The sequence below is a fragment of the Mus caroli genome, chromosome X (assembly GCF_900094665.2).
Source record: "Mus caroli chromosome X, CAROLI_EIJ_v1.1, whole genome shotgun sequence".
Taxonomy (NCBI): Eukaryota; Metazoa; Chordata; class Mammalia; order Rodentia; family Muridae; genus Mus; species Mus caroli.
The window spans coordinates 29,558,246-29,570,690 of record NC_034589.1 but is presented as its reverse complement, the minus strand read 5'-3'; the positions used below and the strand labels follow the sequence as shown (position 1 = coordinate 29,570,690).

Sequence of the window (12,445 nt, the reverse complement as noted above, 5' to 3'; positions counted from 1 at the left end):
AGGGAGACATAACAACAGATCCTGAAGAAATCCAAAACACCATCAGATCCTTCTACAAAAGGCTATACTCAACAAAACTGGAGAACCTGGATAAAATGGACAAGTTTCTAGACAGATACCAGGTACCAAAGTTAAATCAGGATCAGGTTAATGATCTAAACAGTCGTATATCCCCTAAAGAAATAGAAGCAGTCATTAATAGTCTCCCAACCAAAAAAAGCCCAGGACCAGATGGGTTTATGGCAGAAAGGTAGAAGTCTTAAAGTACTCATCTCAACCAACTGATCAACTCTATATGTGACCATAGCATTCTCACAGCTATAAAGTGGTACAATGCTAGAGAGAAGGTTGTTTTCCCACTCAAGTAATAACCAGGTCTGACCATGCTTAGTTTCTGAGATCAGTGGAGATAAGCACAGTTAGGCGGTAAGTGTATAGACAAAAGAGAATGTAATCATACAAGCATGTGCCATCAATCTGTTTACACTATTTGTGTAACTAGATAACATCTCTTCTAAGTCTGAAAGAAGAGTGGCAAACTTGAGTCAGTTTGGGTTTTGTTGATAATGTAAGTTATGGAACAGGAGAGACTGCTCAGTTGTTATGAGCACTTGGTGCTCCTGCAGAGGACATGGGTTCAGTTTCCAGAACCCATATGACCATCTATTTTTTTTAATCCACCTTTCTTTCTTTCTTTCTTTCTTTCTTTCTTTCTTTCTTTCTTTCTTTCTTTCTTTCTTTCTTTCTTTCCTTTCTTTTCTTTCTTTCTTTCTTTTCTTTCTTTCTTTCTTTCTTTTCTTTCTTTCCTTTCTTTCTTTCTTTCTTTCTTTCTTTCTTTCTTTCTTTCTTTCTTTCTTTAATTCACTTTACATCCCACTCACTACCCCTCTCTTGGTAACCTCCTACCACAATCTTCCCCCCACCCCCATCATTTTTTTTTTGAGCAGGTAGAAGACTCCCTGGTATCTCCTGACCCTGGCCCATCAAGTTTCTGAAGGGCTAGGCACATCCTCTCCCACTGAAGTCAGACAAGGCAGCCCAGCTAGAAGAACATATCCCACAGACAAGCAGCAGCTTTTGGGATAGACCCTGCTCCAGTTGTTTGAGACCCACATGAAAACTGAGCTTCACATCTGCTATATATGTGAGGTGGGAGGGGCTGAGTCCAGCTAGTGTAGCTCATGACCATCTTTAAGTCCAGTTCAAGGGATACAATACTCTCTTCTAGCCTCAGAGGCAGTGTCTGTGGTGTATACACATATATGCAGAAAAACATTTGTACACATAAAATAAAAATAAAAAATCATTAATATATTCCAAATAAATTGTTAAATTGCATTCATGCATGCACATATGGACATATTCTAAGATCAAGGCGCTTTATGATATCTCTGGGATGGAGCTTTGTTATGGATCCATATAATTTTCTATACTTATATATTTCTATCCAGATGTATACCTCTGCATCAATATCTACATCCTATCTCTCTCTTTTCATCCGATTACTGTTGGACTCATAGTATTCATGACAGGGCTTGTACCATGCAATCGCCTAAGAAATTTGTTGTCCTTATTGTCAGGACTTAAAAAGTTTTTTTCATTTTGATATTACAGGAATCTAAACCCATAACTGATATCCCACCAAAGAAGACTTTTCTTTCCAGTTTCCCCAGATGTGCGGTGCCACATTTAAGGCACTTTCCAAAATCAGGTGAGTGCATTCTGGCCTGTCAAAAATAGCCATGGAGGTATGTGGTGAAATGTTTTGCAACTTCAGATTCAATGTATTTCTAAATCAGTTTCAAGATTCTTTCATGTCTCTTCCATGAAATGCAACAGACATTAACTTAGTTTAAGAAAATCGAATTGTTAGAATATCTAAGTCCAGTGTGTAATTTACATAGCCCTTTCTAGTCCTTTACTTCACCAAAGCAGTTTTATTAGATATTTTCTTTATTTACATTTCAAATGTTATCCCCTTTCCTAGTTTGCTCTCCGAAAATCCCCTATCCCCTCCCACTCCCCCTGCTTCTCAACCCACCCACTCCTACTTCCTGGCCCTGGGGCATAGAATCTTTGCAAGACCAAGGGCCTCTCAAAGCAGTTTTCAAGGTGAGGCACAAAACATTCTTTTTGCTAGGGAGAAGAGGAAAGGACCTATCACTTTCTAGCTGATAGCACAGCAATATGTCTTCACTTGCTCTATCCTCAATGAAACTGTTGACAAAAATCCACTGCAAAGGCCCAGTACTATCGATTTATTTTTAACTCTTGAAAAACCTTGACAGCTGCAAATAAATGTGACAGGAAATGATACACTGTGACCTCATCAGTGAGAGTTATGAGCCAGAGGGATTTCCTCAGCAGAAGTTGGAGTGGGGATAGCTTTACATTCAGCTTTGTTTTCACCATTAATCCCTTTCATAAAAAAAAAAAAAGACTAGGGACTCAGGAACCCATTATTTGGCTGTGGAAATAGCAGTCATCACCTTGCTCCATGTCTTCTGAGCTTATCCCTTAAATGTGGTTCTCAACTCTCCTGAACAGTAGAACCACCAGGAAGCTCATAAATGGTAGATGACTCTGACACCATCCTACTTATTGTTAGTTCAAGAAATTACACGAGCACTGCTCTTTTGTGTTTGTTCCTTTGTTCTTTGGTTGTTGTAGTTGTCATTTGATTTTTGCACAATCTAGAGCAACAACAACCAAAGAACAAAGGCATCCCACCACAGCCTCCTAAATGCTGGGATTACAAGCATGTGCCATCATACCCAGATACATTAGTATTTTTTGAAAATTCCTGGGTGGTTCAATCTGTAATTAGAACTGAAAACCACTGGTTTAGTCGAAACCATTGAGTTAGGCTCATCATCCATCGAGCAGGATGAGGGAGGCAGTGGAGTCGGGAAACAGAGCAGTCTGCTTGGCTACAGGAGTTGGCATATTGTTTCATTGGCTTTTATTAGATAAATCTATTGAGTCATCTAATTTCACAATGACAGTGACAGCCAAAAAACAGATCTTAAATTAAAAAAAAAATAGGTATAATTTGTTTCCCTTTGGATGTTGAGTTCAAAAGTACAAGATATTCAAATAATAAAAGTCAAAAGATTTGTCACATCCACTCTTGACCAGCAAGAACGACACGACCACCAGTCCTTCTAACAGCAGTTTATTCAGTCCTGTTTCTTCTTGTTTATATCTCCTCTGAACCCTGGGCCTCTCTTATATACTCTCAGTTCCCATCCACTCACAGCAGGCCACATCGCCTCACCAGGTACGCAGCTTCAGCTAATCAGGGCAGCAGGGGCATGTCTCCACCAAAATGGATTCGCCAGTATCCTGGTACACCTGCACAGCTCTTGAGATGGTTGTGGCTTATTTTCAGGTGTATGAGGAAGTCAGGTGCAAGTCATAAGACTTAGCTGCAGTCCCTGGTGCCTTCTTGGGACTGCCGCCAAACCTGCTCCTCACATCTCCCCCTTTTTTTCTTTTTTGGCAGAGAGAATGTCTGTAGATTGCCCCCTGTAGCAATGTCCCTTACCCGTCCTTGGGAAACAAACAGCATTGGTTTGATCCCTGTCTTAGGTTGGTGACATGCCCAGGGAGTCTTATCACTGACTACCTCTCTATCATGCCAAGCCACACCTGGGGAGATTGTGTTTTGNTTGCGGCAGGTGCATCAAAAGGCCAGGATGTTGATTAATCTATGGCCAGATCTTCATTGCTGCAAGCCTCATGGGTGAAGGTAAAGGTCTGATCCCCAGTGTGAAAGCATAGGGGCCCTACACAAAACCATCCCTTGGGCTCATCACCCAGAGAGGTCTTGGCCAGCTCCCGTGTCGTTTTTCCTGGGGGAAGGGAACTAGGACACTGAACCTTCATGCAATCAGACATGCCTTCCACAGGATGCCAACAGCAAGCTATCTTCTGTGCAGTGCTTAGCCTCGCACCCCACGGCATAACGCAGCATAATTTCTTTTAGAGTGGCAAACCGAATCTGAGGAGATTGTCCCGCCTCCACTGCAGCAAAAGCCTACGCTACCATGGTGAAAGTGCGGGCCTGCACACGCTGCACCTAATACATGTGCCAAACACACAACACACACATACTATTACAAGCATACATCCCAGGGCTCCCATCCCTGCTCATCAGCCCTGAAGCAAGGGATCTTATAAACAACAAACACAAAAGGAGGTCACAAACAGGCGTAGCCTGAAAATAAACATTCCTTCCTCCAGCAAATTGAAATACAGAAGTTTCAAACACATTAGAACCATTCCAATAAAATTTGCATTACCCCAGGCCCCTCCCGCCACCATGCTTAAGGGGGGAAAGATCAGTGCAACTACAATTCACCCCACATAACAACCATAAATATAAGGGGCACTGCCCAAGGTGGAAGGGAATCAGGAACACTCCTACAAAAAGGAAGGGGGGCCCATCTAGGTTGGGAGGGTATAGTGCCANTGCCCTTGGATATACTGGCAGGCCACACCCCTCGAATCCAGGTAGCATTAGTTTTAGTAGATACAGCTGAACACAATCACTCATCTGTGAAATATTTTGAATCATCTGAAAACACAACAATCCCTTTAGCTGAAGCAGCATAGAAAAAAGGCAATTGTAGTGAAGCATTAGATGTAAAGAATTGAGGAAACACTTGAATGCGTCAATGACATGGGTTTCAGGAACACAGAGCTCTTCAGTTCTCACTAGTGGGAGCATTCCCAGCCACAGGAACATCCACGTCCTCATAGCTCCGCTTGCCTTGAATTGCTCTGGTCAGCCGTTCTGGGACCCACAGCTGTTGTCGGTGATCCTGGGGAAACACACAAACAGACCCTCTCTCCCAAACCAATTGAGAGCGCTCCTCTCTTACCCGATTCAGCACCTCATTGCCTCTCTGGAGTTCTGTAACACCGTCAACAAGGGTGGGCAATGATTTCCACGCCCTTATGGCAATCTGATTCACCTACTCAAACACCTGCACTGGATATCCTGTCTGTTGTGCAAAGCGACCTTGACCAAGCAGCATATCCCTATCCCATGCTGGATTTCCTGCAGCAAAGTTAGCCGCTGCCTGTTCATTTGTAAATTCAATAAGGAAGGCTTTCCAATCTAAATACTGCCCCAGGTGAAAGGCATGCCTTCACCAAGACAGCTCAATGGACGGCGTCATGCAGTGTCTATTCAAGGCCTCTACTTGAGCCACAGTATAGGAGGCAGTTAAGCCGTACGTCCGCATGGACTCAGCCAAATTCCTGATTACTTTGAAATCTAGAGACTCGTGATATCTCTGCCCTGCTTGGTCGGTGAAAATAGGACATCCCGGCAAGGAGAATCTAACCTCTCTCCAAACCTCCAGACAGAAGGTCTGCTTATAGGTGGCTGCCGAGGAGGCATAAGGAGGGGGCGCAGAAGCCAATTCGCCTTCCTCCTCCACCTCGACTCTTTTGTTTTGTCCTTTCTGTCCACCTGATAACACTGTGTCTCCTTTTTCTTTTTTCTTTTTAAGCCCTTCTCCTCTTCCGACATACTCTCTTGTTGCTCTGTAAGGATTTTCTGACCTGTCTTGACTGCCTGACAATTCAAACAGTAACAGAGTCCATATATCAGAACAAACAAGACCAAAATTATCAGACCTACCCACAAAGGGTCAATGGGAGAAAAAAGCATAACTACACAGCGAGGATCTATTGATCACTACACTGAGGTTATCATAGTTCCTTAACTTGCCCCAAAACCGTGAACCTTAACTTGTCCCCATGGTTTCACTTTTACTTTGTGCCTGCTTCCTGGCAACTTTATATTTGCCTCTATTTTATCCGAGGTCCTTCCCAAACTCCTGGGGTCGTAAGTTTCACTTACCGTGAACTTACCCTGCCTGCAAACACTGACTGCTGAAAGTTCTGAACTCGTTGGTGGTGGAGTCGGTTCCCCGTACGGGCCACCTTTTGTCGCGTCCACTCTCGACCAGCAAGAACGACACGACCACCAGTCCTTCTAACAGCAGTTTATTCAGTCTTCATCTTTCTTCTTGTTTATATCTCCCCTGAACCCTGGGCCTCTCACTCTTATATACTCTGTTCCCATCCACTCACAGCAGGCCACGTCACCTCACCAGGTACAAAGCTTCAGCTAATCAGGACAGCAGGGGCATATCTCCACCAAAATGGATTCGCCAGTATCCTGGTACACCTGCGCAGCTCTTGAGATGGTTGTGGCTATTTTCAGGTGTATGAGGAAGTCAGGTGCAAGTCATAAGACTTAGCTGCAGTCCCTGGTGCCTTCTTGGGACTGCCGCCACACCCGCTCCTCACAAGATTGGCTGTTACAGATGGGCAGTGATGACATATACCTTTAATCCCAGCACTTGAGAGGCAAAGGCAGGAGAATCTTTGAGTTCAAGACCAGCCTGGTCTACAGAGTGAGTTCCAGGACAGTCAAGGCTAAGCATAGAAACCCTGTCTCAAATAACAAAAAAAAAATTTTTTTTTGGCTGTTAGACTGCAAGAATAATCTCACATCCCTTCCCATGGTTAGGACCCTATGGCCATATCCATGTTGATGTTGTTCCTGGACATACCTATTATGGAATTTGCCCAAGCAATGACTTTTAGAACAGTGACTTCTAAGAGAACAGTAGGTAGAAAGTACTAAGTGTTGGGTGATCAGAGAAAACCTGAAAGAATGGTCCACTTCATTTCAGCTTTAAACATATTCCAGTGTGTCTGTTTTTTTTTCTGACTGTTTGTGTGTTGTTTGCTATGATTTTAGTTGCATTTTATGATCAGAAGATGCTTCACCCACGTACCAGGGAAAGACTAACCAGACGATCTTCGAGTCTTCCACCCACACTTCCACATCGTGAGGAGCCTGAGTGGTTCTCAGTGGCCAAGAAGAAAGCCCAAGCATGGAGCCAAATAGCAAATATCATGCAATAAATAGCTCCTAGATGGAGCATCAGCATTTTCAGTAATAATTGCCTGTAACTATGGTAATTCCATATAATATTTTTTGCCAGGGCTAGTTTTTATTAGGGAAAATAACTTTAGAAATAGGAATTAACATTTTTAATTATTCGAATGAAATAAATGCTATTAACATCTAACCCTCAGTAACTGACTACCAACATCCCCGAACCCAGCATGTTCTCCAGAAAAGCTGTTACAGAATTGTAAAATCATTAACTTTAGACATTGTGCCTTTAAAGAAAGGAAACAATCGTATTTTGCTTCAGCAACTTAAAGGTTGCCATTTCTTTCAATCAATTAATTTCAGTGGAAAGATTCAGGTGATTTCTTGATGTACTTTCTGGATGTACTTTCAACCAGGCAGGTGGCAAGTTCAGTAGTTAGACTGTGTGTTTGCTGCCTCTGGAGAGTGACTTTCCTCTCTGGCTCCAGGCTTAGGGCAGAGAACTCTATGTAACTCAGAGTCTTAGTTAATTTTTCTATTGCTGTAATAAACTCTCTGATAAAATCAACTTAATGGAGAAAGAGCTTATTTTGGAAGAATTCTAATGTATAGTCCATCACTGCAGGGAATTCCTGGCAGCCAGAACTTGATGAAGTTAGTTACATTGTTTTTCCAGGCAAGAAATGGAAACTTTCTCCCTTTAACATACACAGCCCAGGATCCAAGCCTAATGAATAGTGTCACCTATGGTGGGTGGGTTTTCCCCACCTTAATTAACCTTTTCATTTTTAAATTCTCCACATTTATCCTATCTCTCAGTCTAGCAAACATTATAAGAAAGCCACCTTTAGATGCCTTAACAGCAAACCTAGGATCATTTTCCTAGATACAAAGGACATCTACTTCTGTCACTTGGTGTTTGCTTTGCTTAAACAGAAATACAGCCTTGAACACCTATGTTGGATGCTTCTACATTCAAAACCATGTCTAGAGAGGCAATGAGATTCTATAGCTAGCTTAAATAACTGGCGCTGGTTTTTTGCTGATGATGGTATAATGAGACACTGTACAACAACATGCTGGATTTTTCATTTAGTCTATAAAACACCTCTTTATTTTGATCCTCTAGATTTACCCTTTTGATAGTGTTAAGGTTTTGAATGACTGGATTTCATTCCATATATGTTACCATAGTGAATAATTTGTTTAAATCAATGCCCTTAACATATGTAATTCTAGTACACCAACTCTAACACTTCCCTTCCCCATTTTTGCCTATACCTTCATTACATCATTCTCACTATGAGAACTCCCCACTAATAATATTTCTTCCATTACTAAGAAAACTCAGTTTTTAATCATAAGGATAAGTATTTTTTTAAGGTTAAGTATTTTTAATGCTTAGAAATATATTCTGATAAGTTTCCTTTTTTCTTTTTAGCTTTCTTTGTTTTTGATTAGTGCTAAGCAAATAAACTCAATAAAGGTTGTTCTGTAGCCTATTTCATTCTGGGAAATGTGGGAGGGAGGGAAATAGAATATTGACAACTCAGACTAAAGATTGTCATGGGAGCAACATTGTAAGAGGTTGCTTTGTATAGAATTATTCTCCACACTGCTGTAGCTGACAAAAGCTGATGGCTGCTAAGTATGCCATTGTTCAGTGAGAGAAGTGGCTATAATCCAGCCAGCTTGAGGACTGAGTCTAAGTTTTACAGAAAGATGGGCTTATGAACCATCACAGAGCCACTGGGATCATGCGAAAAATGCATGACACACAGAGAAGGAAGCAAAAGAGTTCTAATAACCATTTCTTTAGTCTGGCTAGTGAGACAATTAGCTGATTTTCAGAACTGGAGATCAGTTGGAGATATCCACATTTAAATCAACCAATAAAACATGCTTTATGGACATGGTGGTGGTGGCTCATGCCTTTAGTCCCAATACTTGGGGAGGCAGAGACAGAGGAATTTCTGAATTTAAGGTCAGCCTTTTCTGTAGAGCAATTTCCAGGATGGCAAGGGCTATGCAGAGAAACCCTGCCTTGAAAAAAGAACAACAAAACCAACCAAGCAACCCCTCCCAATCTCAGTGTTTTATGTAATAGTTTATTTTTTTATGCAATGTTAATAATGATCTGAGAGACTAGAATGGCTTTTTGAACATTCAAACTACTAAAAACCTAAACAATGAGGTGACCATTCTTTCCCACTCCTGTTCCCATTCTAGTCCCTGGCCTATTTCCTAGACAAATCCCTAGGTCCTATTCTAGGCATGCAAGCACACTTAACTCTGGACGCCTATACCCAGGTAGGACAGTCAGATTTACCAAGGGTGGCCCATCTCCAGAGCAGTGTGTGGCCTCTAGAAGCAGACTGGAAAATAGAGGTATTAACTGCATGGGGCATATTCCAACAGAACAGGAGACCTTGTTTTCATAAGTCCCTGGCTCTCTAGAGAGAAATAAAACTAGAAAATGGCCAAGATGTGACTTCAGAAATATAGAGGTCAAGAAATATATCCTTCATAATTAAATCTAAACAGCAATGCTATTTTAAAAGGTCATACTACATAAATAATAACAAATCATAACCAGTGTATTGCACCCAACCACACTATGTAAATACCCATCTATTGACCCACTCTGTCCTTTCAATTTAAGCAATAATGACAACAGACTTTGTGCTTCTGCTTCATTATGTGGTTCAAGCCATAAGAAATATTATATGATGGTAAGTTTTAAACATCACCACTCAATGTTAATAAAGTGGGCTACAGAAGAGTCAAGTCTACTCCACTGTGCAGAGAGGATCTATTCAGAGCAAAAGTCAGTGCCTAGGGCTTTAGGAGAGCAAGACAAATAAAACCATGTAATAGTTTTATAATGTGTGATAGGATGAAGGCTATATATTGTACTATGGGATTAAGACTCCCCACAAGGGAATCCACAACTGGATGGATTCACTGCCAAATCATAGTTAACTTTTGAAGAAGAGCGGATATCAACACCCCTCAACTTACCCACAAATCAGAAAGGAGAAGATATCCATAAATATGCTCTATAAGCTAGTATTACGCTGACATGAAAACTAGATCAGAGTACAACCCAAAGAGAAAACTGTTGACCATGTTCTCTGATAGACATAGGTGCAAACTTTCTTTAGTTTTTTTTTTTTTCAAAATAAAGAGGACATGAATTTTAAAGGGGGAGGAGGGGTATGTGAGGTCTTAGATGGAGGCAATGATATCATCATATAAAAATTGAAGAAAGCTGGGTGGTGGTGGTGGCACACGTCTTTAGTCCCAGCATTTGGGAGGTAGAGGCAGGTGGATCTCTGAGTTTGAGGCCAGCCTGGTTTACAGAGTGAGTTCCAGAACAGTCAGGGCTATACAGAGAAACCCTGTCTCAAGAAAACAAAAAACAAACAAAAAAATTGAAGATATTTTTAAAACCTTTACAAGTTACAGAACACATCAAAAATATTGTTTACCATGACTAGGCTGGTTTCCTCCCTTACAGGATTTGTTCAACATAAAAAAATATCAATAAATATAATGTGACAGCATAAATACACTTAAGGACAGAAATCACACAATCATACCAATATCCATAGAAAAAGTCTTTTTTTCAAAGTCCAACATCCCAATGTGATACAGAGTCTGAAGAAAAGAATAGAAGGCCAGGAGTGGGGCCAGCTTTCCCACACCTATACCATGAGGCTCTGGCCCCAATGGTGTTAGTGCTGGAAAGCTGGCCTTGTTCTTTGATGGCTGTGGCACTCAGGAGAGCTGACCCTACCCCTTGCCTGGACATCCTGGAAGAGCTGACCCTGGCAGCTTGGGCAAAGGAGAGCTAGCCACACCCCTTCCCTGGGAAGGAGAGTTATCCCTGATGGCATGGGTTCAGGAAAGCTTGCCCCATTTTTGAGGCAAAGGAGATTTGGCAGACAGACCAACTCAGCTACCATCCAGGCCCAGATCCAGGCCTTTGAGTTGGCCGATCCTAACATCTACACTACCTACGAGCTGAGCTGCTGGAGTTCATGAAGGGGCTGGTACTGCAGAACCAAAGCTTCAGGATCTCCATGATTCAGGGAAACACAGGATATCTGAGAGGAGTCTTGGTGAGGATCCAGTGTTGATAGTGTAGCAGAAATGAGTGGCCTTAAGCTAGACCAATGACTCATTGCAATGAACATCTGCAAATAAGCTGTTTGGATAAAAGGTATATTGTGGGACATACCATGACATACTACAGTTTCCACTATGAGATATTTTATTCTTTATATTTATTTTCGGGTTTTTTTGAGGGGGTTACAAGGGTGAATGGTGGATATGGAAAGACTGGAAAATGAGTGGAATTAGGATGCATGATGTGAAATTCACAAAGAATCAATAAAAAAAAGAAGGAAAATATCCCAACATAACAAAGGTGACATGATAAACCTATAGCCAACATTATGTTAACTGTGGAAGAAAAAGAAATTGTTTTTCTAAACTCAGGAATTATAACAAGGGTGCCTATCTTTGGGCTTTATTGCTGGGAAGAAATATCATAACCATAGCAATTCTTAGGAAAGGAAGCATTTAATTGGGGCCGGCTTACAGTTTCATAGGTTTATCCCATTCTCATCATGGTGAGAAGCATGACAGCATCTAGGCAGACATGGTACTAGAAAAATAGCTGAGATTTATTTCTCTAAGTCTAGTAGCCTGCTTTCCCCCTCCAACTGGGTTGATATGAGGGTTTGTGCCTAGTCTTATTGCATCTTGTTATGCCATGTTGGTTTGATATCCTTGGGAAGCCCACTCTTTTCTGAATGGAAACAGAGAAACAGTGGATCTAGGGGAGAGGGGAAATCAGAGAGTGTAGAGAGGAAATGGGATGTACTTTATGAAAGAAGAATAAAAAGAAATAGCTGAGAGTTCTACATCTGGATCTGCAGGCAGCTGGAAGAGAGAAACACTGGGACTAGTTTGGCCTTTTAAAACTTCAAAGCCCACCCCCCAGTGATACACTTCTTCCAACAAACCCACACCCACTTCAACAAGGCCACATGAATGAAATAAATATAAAAGTGATACAGATATGTAAAATAGAATAAGGTTATGCCTAAAGCAGCAAGCACAGGGTCTGCACAGGTATGCACCAGGTCCTCTGCCCTCATAGTTTCCAGTTTTGTGTTTTTATGGACTTTCTGAGTGTGCAAATGATTGAGTCTCTGACTCTTGTGCAAGTCTTGCGCTTTTTTCCAACTTTGATGTGATAGTTTTTGTTTTATTATATTTTATTTTGTTATATTTTATTATTATTATCTTTTAGAAGAAGCCTGTTCTTTTAAAATGAGAGACAGAAAGGAAATGGATCTGGATGAATTGGGAGAAGCAGGGGGAGCAGAAATCATAATGAGGATATATTACATGATAAAAGAATCCAGTTCAAAGGTGGTGGCGCACGCCTTTAATCCCAGCACTTGGGAGGCAGAGGCAGGTGGATTTCTGAGTTCGAGGCCAGCCTGG

At 41.5% G+C, this 12,445-nt stretch overlaps 1 protein-coding gene across 1 annotated transcript in view; it reads left to right on the top strand.

Annotated features, from left to right (window-relative positions):
- The window catches only part of Kiaa1210 (KIAA1210 ortholog), a 159,867-nt gene extending 151,481 nt beyond the window's left edge, over positions 1–8,386 (top strand). Inside the window, exons 10-11 of the mRNA XM_021153776.2 lie at positions 1,615–1,711; positions 6,785–8,386. Of these exons, the coding sequence (XP_021009435.1) occupies positions 1,615–1,711; positions 6,785–6,951 (264 nt within the window). The 3' untranslated portion in view covers positions 6,952–8,386. The remainder of the gene's footprint in view (positions 1–1,614; positions 1,712–6,784) is intronic.
- The last annotated feature ends 4,059 nt before the right edge of the window (positions 8,387–12,445 follow it).